At 60.8% G+C, this 12411-nt stretch overlaps 1 protein-coding gene across 25 annotated transcripts in view; it reads left to right on the plus strand.

The window, feature by feature from the left end:
* MACF1 (microtubule actin crosslinking factor 1) overlaps nt 1–12411 on the plus strand; it is a 113489-nt gene that overhangs the window by 73823 nt on the left and 27255 nt on the right. For all 25 annotated transcript variants that reach the window (XM_085208905.1, XM_085208906.1, XM_085208910.1 and 22 more), the window contains 3 exons: nt 10349–10510; nt 10592–10762; nt 11542–11708. In XM_085208905.1, the coding sequence (XP_085065031.1) occupies nt 10349–10510; nt 10592–10762; nt 11542–11708 (500 nt within the window). The remainder of the gene's footprint in view (nt 1–10348; nt 10511–10591; nt 10763–11541; nt 11709–12411) is intronic.

Here is a 12411-nt window from a genome sequence, read left to right on the forward strand (position 1 = left end):
AGGAGGCAGAGGAGCGAGGGTGGGACGTGGCCCCAGGGGCTGCCGTGGAGTGAGCCCTATGGCCAGACCTGCCAGCACCGACCGTCCGGGGTGGGGCTGGGGGTGGCTGAGCAGAATGGAGCTGCGTGGGGAGCAGCTCGGCTGCATTACTCACCGCCGCGCTCACGGAACAATTGCCAATTCTTCTGCTGGAGGAGTGATTTAAAATGTCTCCCATGCAGAGGATTCTCGGGATGATAACGCACTTACCTCACTTCCGACAGAGCCCTCCATTCACCGCCCCATCGCTCAGCCCTCCCCGCTGACTCCCACCCCACGTAGGACAGGACGGCCGCAGGGGGGTCCAGCTCCAGGGGTGGGGATTTGGCATCCCAGGTGGGGCGCAGGCTGTGCCTCCCACCTTGGGCCCCTCCAAGGCTGGGCACCACTGGATGCCGTGGTGTAGTGCAGTGCCTAAATGCTCTGTGCAAAGGCAGCAGTGGATGAATGTGTGGGGGCCGAGACCAAAACCGGTTTGAAGGCAGCCTTGAGCCAGGCAGATGGGATTATCACAGAGCGCACAGTGAGCTCCAGGCTGCCCACGCAGCACCGCACACCTCACAGTGCACAGAAACACCGAATCCAGAGATATGGCTAAAGGAGAGAGTTTAGAAGGAGGAGAGCAATGGCACTGAAAGGGAGATAAAGAAATCCCTCTGAACTTAGGACAAATGCAGCAAAGGCCATAAAGCATAACTTGCCACCTCCCTGGCACAAATCCCAGTGAGACCCAAATAGCTGCTTGCATGTTTAACTCTGGGGGCACTTTGCACTGTCATTGTGGAGTCCAAACCCACAGCAGGTGAGGATGAGGAGCCCCGAAGATGAAGATGACGCTCGGTGGGCTCACAGCAGTGTGTCCATCAGAGACTTTGTGCCGTCTCTGTGCTCTTGTGATCATCACACAAGGCAGCTCCCTCATTTCCAGCTGCTGAGATGCATTATAAGAAAGCTAAAAATACATTGGTTTCCAAAGCCTGCTTTCCCATGTAAGCAGGGGCTGCAGCAGGATGTAGTGCAGTCGTAAACAGGGTGACATCACCCCGTGACGGGGCAGGCACGCGGACCCTGCGCTGCAGAGACAGCGTCCATATGAGGAAGGCTGGAAACCTGTGGCTGGGGTTGCTCCTGCTGCAGCCTTACAAGTCTGGAAGATCCTCTGAGGGGGGAGTTGGAAGGTCTTCATCCCGAGGATTTGGCATCGGGGGAACCTCGGGGTGGCTCTGGGGTGACCTGTCCCCTTGTGGTGGGCAGCACCTGTGGGACCGAGCCCCAAACCCCAGATTGCATTTGGCTCAATGAGGCTCAAGGAGAGGGACACCGATGAAGCCAAAGCCACATCCTGGTGACTGCACAGCCTCTGCCCATCCCACTAGCTCTGCTACCAGCTGGGGCTGCGGGGCTGCAAATCTGGAAGCTCTATCAGCCGTTATTTCGGTAACACAGATCACAGCTGGCAGAGCTCCACATACCAGAGCCGTGCAGACAGCAAAAGAACAGAAATTCATACTGGAGCTCCTGTCCTGCCCTGTCCTCCCATCACACCAACCAAGGCGACAGCGAAGCCCTCAGCATCCCTTGGCCCCATGACTTGTCCCCTCCACTGGTGGCAGTGGTGGCTCTTGGTGGCCCCATGGCTGTCCCCATCGCTGGTGGCAGTGGTGGCCCTTGGTGGCTTCTTGCCGGCTCACGGCTCAGGGAATTTGCAGGAGCTCCAGCTCAGCTCTCAGGCGAAGCAGGGCAGGTTTCTCACAGGCTTCAGTGCTTGCCGAATGTTTCTCAAACTGCTTTAGCGATGGGGGAGATGTGTCGGGGAAGACTTGGCTTGCTGTCGGCACGTGACTTAGTGAGGAAATAGGAAAAGAATTTCTGGCTGTGAAGCCGTCAGCTCCACATCGAGAGCGTTCCTAGGAGTGGAACAAAAAGCCTCCGCGCCCGGCCAGGATGCCTGGGATTCCTGCTGGAGGGGCTGCAGCCCTAACGGCCCCAGACCGCTCTGCTGATGGGCAGCTGTGCTGGCACGGCACAGTACAGCATGGCACAGCGCAGCTGCCGTCGCCTGCTGTTGTAGCCTGGGTCAATGACCCGCCCCGAAGTACAGAGCTGTGGGTGCTGAGCTGAGCCCTGCTGCCCAAACGAGGGCCTGGGGTGGCAAAGCAGCGGGCAGGGGGTGCCTGGGGTCCAGCACAGCATGTCCAGCTCTTTTCCTTGGCTACGTTTAATTGTGGAAATAAGAAAAGGGATTTCCTAAGATTCCCCATCGTGTGCAAAGAGCTCGGCTGAGTGCTTCAGGCAATTAGACACGTTTCATAACGCTGGAACCTTTCTCCTTTCCTCGTTTCCACCTCTGGGGAGGGAGGGCAGGCGCTGTTGGTGCGGTGTTGGACTGGTTTGGCCGTGGTTCACCGTCCCCGTGGAGGAGCTGCTGCTCCCGCGGAGCAGAGGAGCCGGGTGTGTGGCAGCTGCTGCTTTGGCCTCGGCTCAGTCCCAAAGGTTTGGAGGCAGCAGCACCTGCAGCTCGCCCGAATCATCGGCTCCCAGCCCTCCTCGGCTCCGGTTTCTCAGCTCGGTGGAGTTGCAGTGCAGGGCTCTGTTGGGGTGCAGGCTCACAGCACCCCTCCTGCGAGCGCAGCACCTGCCGTGCCGCTCGGCAAAGCGCGTTGCTGCGTGCAGCCTGGGGTCCGTTGCCTGGAGATGCGCTGGGGCTGCTCCAAGCTCTCCTGTTTTCTCTCCAAGTCTGTGACTTCGCTCAGCATCACTCCGGAGCAGTGATTCACGCTGCTGCTCCCCCCACCCCGCCCCCCGCCCCTTCCCGGCTGTGCGGGAGCGCTCGCACGCGGTCCGGGCTCCGGGACCCACATGCGTGGGGGCACACGGGGCGATGGGTGCGGGACGGCCCCGGTGCTCGTCCTGGCGGGGCGGGAGCCGAGCGCCGGTGGCAGCACGGCGGCAGCCAACGTCCGTGCGGCTCTTTGTTGCCCGGGATGGCGGCGAAAGAGACCCGGGCCCGGGGATCGGGCAGCCCCTCGCTCAGCCCGGCGGGAGCTGTCCGAAATCCGGTCGGCTCCTCCGGTATACGCCCGCTCCGGGCCCCCCTCCGCGGACAAAAGCGACCGGGGCGCGGGGGAGCCGCCGCCGAGCAGGGCGTTGCTGCTCTTTGTCGGGGGATTTGCGCGCTGCCGCCTCCCCCCGGAGGAGGAGCTCCGTCGGGGCGGGGAAGGGCCGCCCCGGGCCGCCGCGGAGAGCCCCCCGGGTCCGGGCAGGGGGTGCCGGAGCGGAGCCCGGGGGGGACTGCGGTGCCCGGGGAGGGAGGGATGAAGGAAGGGAGGGAGGGAAAAAGGGAAGGAGGGGGCGGCCGCCCGCCCCGCCCCGCCCGCGTCGCCGCCCCCCCGGCCGCCCCCGCCCCGCCGGCCCTCCTCCCTCCGCCCGCCCTCCGCCGGAGTTGGCAGCGCCGCGGGAGCCCGGCGCTCGCAGCGAGAGAGGAGCGGGGCCGCGGCGTGCGCTGCGCGGCGGCCTTTTGTTCCGACAGCACCAAGTTCGGGCTCGGCGTCGGGGGGAAGAGCGGAGAGGAGCGGAGCGGCGGACCCGCGCCATGCCGTCCGCGGCGCCGGCCCCGGACTGCCCGCGGGGGCGGCTGCACGCCCGGCCCGGCCGCTGAGCACAAAAGGCGGAGGAGAGACGGGAGCGCGGCCCCGGCTGCAGCCCCAGCGCTGGCCCCGCCGCCCCCGCGCCGCCCCGCGCCCGCCCCGCCGCGCCCCCGCCACGGCCGGGCCGCCCGGCGGGATGGAGCCGCCGCTGCCCGCCGCCGGGCACCGCGAAAGTTAGTGCGAGCCGAGCCGGGAGCTGCGGGACCGGGAGGACGAGGACGAGGACGACGAGGAAGGCGCCGGCAGCCGCTGCGCCCCGTCTCCGCCGCCGGCTCCGGCGAACTTGGGGGAATTCGCGGCCATCCGTCCCCTTGCCATTTTTGGATGCGTTTTATAGCCGATTTTTTTTTTTTCTTGGGGAGGAAAAAAAAAAGGAAAAGAGAAGACCCGGCGGTGCTCCTCCGCGCGGCAGCGGGACGGGGCACGGTGGGGTGAAGGGAGCAACAATGCCATCATGTTTTTGAGACAGGAAGCCTCCGAGTTTGCCCTGAATGAAGAACTTCCTGTGTTTAAACTTGCACGAATATCCGCTGACAAGCTCAGTTCAAATGAAAACACGAGAGTCGGGGGGAGAGGCTAATTTGGAGCAGCTGGACTGCGCGGGACGGCAGCGGGTGGAGGACGCGAGGAGCCGCGGTTCCTGCACAGCCTGGACCTTTGTTGCTAAAGAAGGACACACGGGATAAATCAGCAGCTCCGAACACCTCCGCATCTCCTACTGCAAACGGTGATCGGGAGTATTTATTGGAGCTGTCGTACTCGTCGGGTTTTGCTGACAGATGGCTTTTTGGGGATGAGAGGTGCCGTTCTGCTGCCCGAGCCCCGCGGCGGGGCTGTGCATCGGCCCTGTAACCCCGCAGCCCCATAGCTCCGCCTCGCCGGGTCCAACGCGGTGTGATGGTCCCTGCGGCGCCGGGCGCGAGGTTGACGGGGAGCTTCTGTCATCTGTAAGGGCGAGAGCATGGGCAAACCACTGAGCAGGCCAGACTGTCTACGGCAGAACCGCACTTGCCTGGGGAAGGGCGAGGAGGAGGACGGCTACATAGAGGACTGCTACGTGCCCCAGCGCTCCATATACGACACGATGAGAATCAATGAGCAAATCGATCAGGGATCGAAGCTTAACCAGCTTTCGAAGAGCACCCTGGGCAAGGGGGATGGCAGCACCATCTCCAGCAATGGGACGTTGGGAGCTGCCAACGTCTTTGAGTCGAGGGCGCCCGAGGCGAAGAAGCTGGACGAGCGAGTCATCTTCGACGCGCTGAAGCTCAGCAGCGACGTCTCCAAGCCGGCGCCGCCTCCACCCCGCAGGCGGCCAAACCCCGAGAGGAAGGAGAACGTGAACCGGCGGTCGTGGAAATCCTTCATGCCACCCAACTTCACCGAGTTTGCAGAGAGGATGGGGGCCTCGCTCAGCGAGGTGTCGGAAGCGGGTGCCTCCAACCCCTCACTGCGGGATAAGAGGGACTCCAGCGCTCTGCTGGCTGAGCACGCCGGGCAGCCCGACCGCAGCGAGCCCATGTCTGAGTCGCTCACTTTGGAGCACGTCTCCAAGTCATCCGGCACAACGGAGGCCATGCAGTTTGCCGCAGACTCCTATGGCTGTGCCGCAGATGAGCGCCAGCCCTTGCTGCCCGCCGGCGATGGCCGCGCTCGAGCCACGGAGCTGGCCAGGGCTCGCCTGCTGCCCAGTGCCACGTGGCCGCGGGCCAGGAAGAACTTCCCCAAGGCCAACGTTGGCAGTGGGCAGCAGGAGACTCTGGAGGCCTCAGAGTCGGACTGCACGGTGGAGAACGTCAACCTTTCCCCATGCCTGAGCGAGGAGCTGCTGGATGCGGGACTGAATATTCTCATTACCACCAATCTCAGAGAAAAAACTGAGTCTGAGCTGAGATTTGAGGAGGACGAGCGCTGGGTGATGATGGAGGAGTGGGAGGAGGCGACGCTGTCAGAGAGAGGAAAGGCTGTGCTGGTGGCAGAGGAGAAGAAGAGCTGTTGCTTGGCAGATATTTCTGAAGAAAGGGAACATTTCACTGCTCCTGGGGACAGCTCTGCCCCCAGCCTGGGCACCGTGCAGCCCTGCAGCCCCCGGGGCGATGCCAGCAGCCCCATTGCCAGCAGTGCACGCTGCACTGAGGACGTGGCGGTGCAGTGCGAGGCGAAAGACTTTGCTGCGGGTTTGGAGCGCTCGGCCAGCCCTGCCATCCCCGAGCTGTCTGATACGGACTCGGTGCAGATGTTTCTGGAGCTGGAGGAGCAGTGCCTGAATGAGGACGAGGGTGATGGGGCCATTCCTGCCCTCCTGGGTGCTAGGTTCTCCCCAGTGGACTCGGAGGGGCTGGACCCAGATTTGGAGAAACTGATGGGGGCAGCAAGTGAAGCACGTGAGCCTACGGCCCTGTTGGAAGTCAGTGTTTCGGACTCTGCTGTTGTGTCGGATCTGGAGGACTTTGATGTCACCTGCAGCTCTCAGATGCTGAGCACGATGGAGCCGGTGACAGAGCCCTTCTCTGAAAGGGACACCTTGGCCATCACCCCAACGGACTCGGATGGAGGCACCTCTCCCAGTCCTATGGCCACGGTGGGGACGGACTCCAGCCAGCAGTGCTTCCTAGCTCTGGTAGAGGATGCAGCTGACCCACTGGCAGACGTGGGGCCCATGGGCTGTGCAGTGGCAGTGCTGGTGGCTCCTGAGACAGGTTTGTGTCCAGCCTTCAGCCTTGAGGGAGCTGCTCACCCCGGTGCCCCGATGAGGTGGGAAGGCGGCCACCAAGACTTGTTCGTCCCCTCTGATGAAGTACCGCAGTGCCCTGAGGAGCCCTCTCCTGTCTCAGTATCCCCATCCCGGCTGTCTCCCTGCCAGCCCCCAGCCCCTGGCATGGTGGCGGAGGGGCTGGGGTCCCCTGTGCATTACCACGAGGTTGTTGGGGGGTCAGACCCATCACACATTTGTCACCTTCTGCCTGGAAGGACTGAGCTTGCCAGCTACAACGTCCCAGAACTGCTTTCCGAGGACAAAGCCACAGATTTGGGAAAAGAAAGCGATGGATCTGAGGGCCAAACTCGTTCAGAAGACAAGCACTGTCACAGCAGTCCTCTGCCACCGTTCCACACTGGCTCTGCATCAGAGCCAGGCTCTGAGGCTGCAGTGCTGCCCTCAGGAGCCGAGGAGCAGCTGCAGGACGCGGTGACCTCAGGGCAGGTCCTGGCACTGGAAGGGTCTCCTCGCACTGAGGGGTCGCAGATGGAGGCGGCCGTCCTGCAGCCAGGAGACCTGGCCCTGCTGTTTGCCTGCAGCTGGGAGGAGCGGCCGTGCCGTGCCGCAGGGAACGGCGCTGCCATCCCAGAAGGGCTCAGGACATCACCCACCGCTCTCAGTGCTGCTCTGTGGGGCCCGGAGGGGCTTCTGGCCCTGGCTGACCCAGCGGTGCTGGGAGACCCGGAGGAGCCGGAGTCCTGGGCTCAAGAGGCAGTGCCGGGCGCCGGGGGTTTTACTGTGGATGCCGAGGAACCGCGTGCCGAGCACCTGCCCCTGGGTGCCACCGCCACCGCTGTGCCCTTGGTGGTGGAAGAGCTTCTGGAGGCCCCGCCGCCATTTGCTGATGTCCCCGTGGGCTCTGTGCCACCACCGCCAGAGGCCGACCCGCTCCTCCCCGGCGCTGGGGACTTCGGCAGCGGCCCGGTGCTGCTGCTCGCGGCCTGGCAGGATGCAGGTGACTCTGCCGCTGTGGAGCAGCTGCTCAATAGGGCACTGACTTTGGAGGACGAGCCCATTGCTGAGGGGGCTGCGCTGGATGGGGCCGAGGGCTGCGCGCCGGGCCCTGTGGGGTCAGAGCCGGGGCCCGTGGGCTGCCTGGGACCCCCCGCCTCCATCCCCCGTGCAGAAGGGGCTCCTGCTCCAGCAGATGGATTCGTTCCAGATAATGAGGTATTTGTTGCTCAGGCGCTCGCAGACGGTGCTTCAGGCACAAAAATCGCTTTATGCCGCAGCAGAGGGGTGGGTGTGAAGTCCCAGCGCGCTGCATTGCTCAGCAGCACGATCTGTGGGGTGCAGCGGTTGTCGCCCAGTGCTCTCACGGGCCTGGGAGCTGCAGTCCCCCCCAATTACATCTTAAAGCTGACAGGCAGACAGTTTCTTTTTATAAGCAGAAGACTTTAGCAGCCTGATCATCTAAAGTGTTGTCCTAAAAGTTTGGTGGCTTCTGAGGGCACCTTGTCCTCACTCGGACAGAATCGCAGCCTGGCCGTGCAACACTCACAACCTCCGGAGAGCAGCCGTGCCGGATGGCGGCGTCCTGTAATGCGGTGGAAGCAATGGGCCTGGGCTGAAAGGGCTTCCCAAGCGTGTGGTGCGGGGGGTCCAGGCTTTGTGGGAAGGGGGTTGAGCTCCTGGTGGGGTGGGGTTCATTTTACCCCGCTTTGCTGCGGCTTTGGCGTGGAGAGAGCTGAGGGGTGTGAGCGTGGCAGAGTTCCTGTAAGTGAGTGTGGATTTACTGCTGTCTGGGTTAGGAGAAATACCACTGAGGAGCCACCAGAAGTTAGTCAGCACCGAGAGCCCGGAGCAGCAGAATTACTCATCTGCTGCACTCTGCCACCCCTGAGAATGCCTGCAGATGGGCTGGGGAGGCCATGCTGGGAGCAGCAGGCTGCACCCCTGGGGGCTCTGCCTGCACCTCAGGTCACTGCTGTACTGTGCGGACTGTAGGGTGTGTGCTGCTGTTGCCCGTTGAGCCCTTTACCCACTGTGCTGTGCCAGTGGGGCTGTTGGCAGCTCTGGGCCCGGTGCTGCCGGTCAGTGCCCACCCCAACGGTGGGGATGGAGCTGGGATGGAGGCGATCAGCCCGGAGGTGGGAAAAGCAGGAGGTGAGAGATGCTGCAGGAGGTGTTCTGTGAAGTGAGGAGGAGGAGCAGCTGTGCGTCTGCTCCCCAACATGTCTGTCCCCCCCTCTTCGCCCCATGTTCGTTTCTTGGGATTTTCTGCATGGCCAAAGGTGCTTGTTAAATATTTGTTTCGTAGCTGAGTCACACTGAGGTTAATGAACTGAATCACTGGAATCTTTCACGAGCAAAGAAAAACAAGCGTGTTCAACATGCCGTGATTATCTCAGTGATCCTTGTGCATCGCTGCACTCCAGGGCCGTAGGTGTTGCAGGTATTTGCTACCTGATGTTGGGGCTCACTGCCTCTCTGCCCAGCTGCTGGAGTCCCAGGGGTTGTAATTGCAGTCAGTGCTCGTGTGCAGGGCCAGGCTGCGCAGGGCCGGGGCTCACACCACGCTGCACTCCAGCAGTTGCGTGCCAGACTTATCAGCCCGCTCCTCGCGGGTTTGGCCGCTGTATCAGCCAGCTCTGTATATCAACAGTAAGGGGAGAGGCGGCTGGGGAGTCGGTGATTTCATGTCACCATTTACTGCTTCTAACCGTATGCAGTTCTCACTGAGCAAACAGCTCTGGACAGTGTCTCCCAGCACCCCCGTGGGTTTGTGCCCTGCAGCGGTCGGTCCCTCCCTGCCCCCAGCACCAGGAGGTGTCCGTGGTGAAAATGGGGACAGGAAATCCAGGCAGCCCCTCTTCCTCATGTAGAGCTGCGTTTTGGTGTTCTGCTTTTTGTGCCTGTGTTCCTTCCGAGATAAAGCGGTCACCTGGCGGAGAGCTGCGCTGCCCACCGTCCGCCGCTCTGCTGGGAGGGGTTTTGCATTTTAGGCTCTGTTTCCAGGGGCATTTTTAGCTGCAGGCAGCAGCCATGTATTCTTGGGCACGTGAGGAGGAGGCGCAGTGGGGAGCGGACGCGGCTGCCTGCTGCAGTCCCCACTGCCTCCCAAAGAGCAAATGAGCGCTCTGCTCTCATCCTTACAGTGCTGGCTGCGGGGTGACCTGCGCTCTGTATGAGCTGCAGTCCAAAGTCCCAGAATAAACAAGGAGACACTGCGCTCCCTTTTTTGGGGATTGTGTTGCAGGAGACGAGGATGCACGGGGCCGGGACTGGAGCGGTTCTGGAGCTGTGCTGAAGCACTGATCTGCCTGTGGGACGGGGTTTTCCCCACTGCAGTGGGTGCTTTGTTTGCTCTCTTCCGCCTTCCCTGTGAAATCTTTTTGTTTTTGAAAGCTTTTCCCCCCAGGATTCCTGGGCAAGACCATGCCAAATAAGTGGTGCGCTAAATGAGTAGCGCATTAATTGCCCATTGCCTTTGTCTTTCGCAACGCAGCCGGCTTCTCAGTGTCTGTAATTTCGTGGTTTACAGAACTTGTGTGGTGCCGGGTCTCCGTTCTGCACTGCGTCCCTCTGAGAACTGCTCTGTTTTTCCCCAGGAGTGCTGTTTCCCGATCGGGTGACTGAGCAGAGCTGCTGCTCTCCTTTCTTCCCCGATTTGCTTTCTCCCCCTCACTCGGGTGCTTTGAAAAAGGACATTTCCTACTTCAGAGTGGGGGTGGATGTGAGTGGACCCACGCTGTGCTCCTGGGATTCCCTGCTGCTGGATCGAGCGGGGGAGGCGTTCAGGCAGACTTGCCCAACTTTAATAAACTCTGTGCAACACAAGAAGCAGCAACTCGTGTGTCTTTTCTAGAGGAGAGGGCCCATTGCATCCCTGGAATGATGGAGGGCTGGCAGAGCAGCGTGCGGGTAATAAATAGCTTTTCTCTCCCACCCTTCCCTTGCCCAGCTGTTCCAGAAGGAGCAAGTGGATCCTCTCCAGCTAAAACTGCAGCAAGTGAACGGAGTTGGCCAAGGACTCATCCAAAGCGCCGGGAAGAACTGTGATGTCCAAGGACTGGAACATGACATGGAAGAGATCAACACCCGCTGGAACACCCTCAACAAGAAGGTGAGGGCTGGGGGATGGGCTGGGAGCAGCGGGGGCTGCGGGGCCGCCGTCCCACCTCCCTGATGGTGCCGCGTGCTGCAGGTGGCCCAGAGGATCGCCCAGCTGCAGGAGGCCCTGCTGCGCTGCGGGAAGTTCCAGGATGCCCTGGAGCCGTTGCTGAGCTGGCTGGCTGACACCGAGGAGCTCATCTCCAACCAGAAGCCTCCATCTGCTGAGTACAAGGTGGTGAAAGCGCAGATCCAGGAGCAGAAGGTGAGCAGGCGCCGGGGGCTGGTTGGGCGGTCTTGAAGGTGATGTTTTGGGGTCCTGCTGTTACAGCATAGGTGTAGCAGGGACATACTCAGCTCTGCTTCTTTCTAACCAACTCTTCTGCTGCTTCCCCACATCCTTGCAGCCCGTTTGCCCACACATACTGTCTCTGTGGTCCCAGGCACCAGTGTTACTTCACTGTCGCACCGCTGCTGGTTTTGCCAGTTGGCTGTGTTTCTCCAGCCCCAGATTTGGTTGTGTTTGTGCTGATAATTCTGCTGTGTCAGGAGCAAGCTGGTGTTGTAGTTACTGGTGTGGGGATTTGGACAAAACGAATGCACAAACCATAAGAGCTGACCCAAGGCACAGCAGTGTTTGTAGAGATAACAGGCTGGGTTGCAGCCTGCCTTTGTGAACACGGGGATAAAAGTTCAAGTGCGGTCATGGTAAAATATTTTAAAATGCATTCCTGTCGAGGCTTGGGCTGACTACTGAGACTTTGACAAGAGAATTTGAACTGAAGGTTCAAAACTTGATCTCAGTAGATTTGGGGGAAGGATGGGGAAAGCTCTGAAATGTTCTCTGGCCCAGAAGTGCTTTGAGTTTCTTTTGAACTGGTTTTGGTGGTGGAGGCAGAGCAGTGGTTACCCCACTTCGGTGGCTTCGGGCTCAGCCCAGTGCTGATCAGCGGTTCTCAGACACCACTGGAAATTCGTTCTCTGAAGGATGCAAGAGGTTCCGCTGATCCAATCACGTCACTTCTATCCCCCTTCCTCTCTCAGCTGCTCCAGCGACTCCTGGATGATCGCAAAGCCACCGTTGAGATGATCCAAGCAGAGGGCGGGCGCATCGCGCAGTCAGCTGAGCCCGCAGACCGGGAGAAGATCAGCGGGCAGCTGCAGAGCCTGGAGAGCCGCTGGGCAGCGCTGCTGTGCCGGGCAGCAGGCAGGTGAGAGCAGGGGATGCTGCTGCTGCTGCCTGGCATTATGGGTTCTGGTAGCTGCACACCAGGGATCTGCCTTTCGCTGGAGACACGCAGATGTGTGGCGCTGCTGAATGTGCCCGGCTCTGCATTCCTGGCTTCGTTCCTCCTGGGCAGCATCGATAACCCAGAGAAGCAAACAGTTCTGTTTGCTGGTCAGCCCTCACAGGGTCTCTTCTTCTGGTCAGAAGCACAGGACAGGCTTGTCTTGCCATTCACAGTCCCCCAGAGCCTTACAGAGTTTAGCCGCTTGCATGCACAGACTGTGACGGTGGCATTGCTGTTATTGCTGTTGGATTTGATGGCTGGGCTGGTTTCTGGCTGGAGCTGAAGCCTCTGTTCCCTTCACACCCCGAGTGCCGCAGGTGTTGGTTCCCCCTCAGCCCCACAGCCACACCAACACAGGCAACAACACGTGGCAAGCTGGTGGAGATCTCTGTACAGATACATCCTGGAAACCACAGCTGGAAAACATGAGAAATCAAAGCCAGTTGGGAAGCCGAATTAGATAGCAGGGGTTTACAATGGCAGGGAAGAGCTCAGATTAAACAAATTCCCTGCAGGGGATGGATGTTATTTTTATTCCTCTAAGCTTTAACATCTAGCTTTAACAGCAACATCCTGTTGACACCTTTTTGCTGCCTGAGTCTGCAAGCTGCTGGCTGCTGCA

The sequence above is a fragment of the Meleagris gallopavo genome, chromosome 25 (genome assembly GCF_905368555.1).
Source record: "Meleagris gallopavo chromosome 25, MGAL_WU_HG_1.1, whole genome shotgun sequence".
NCBI classification, from domain to species: domain Eukaryota; kingdom Metazoa; phylum Chordata; class Aves; order Galliformes; family Phasianidae; genus Meleagris; species Meleagris gallopavo.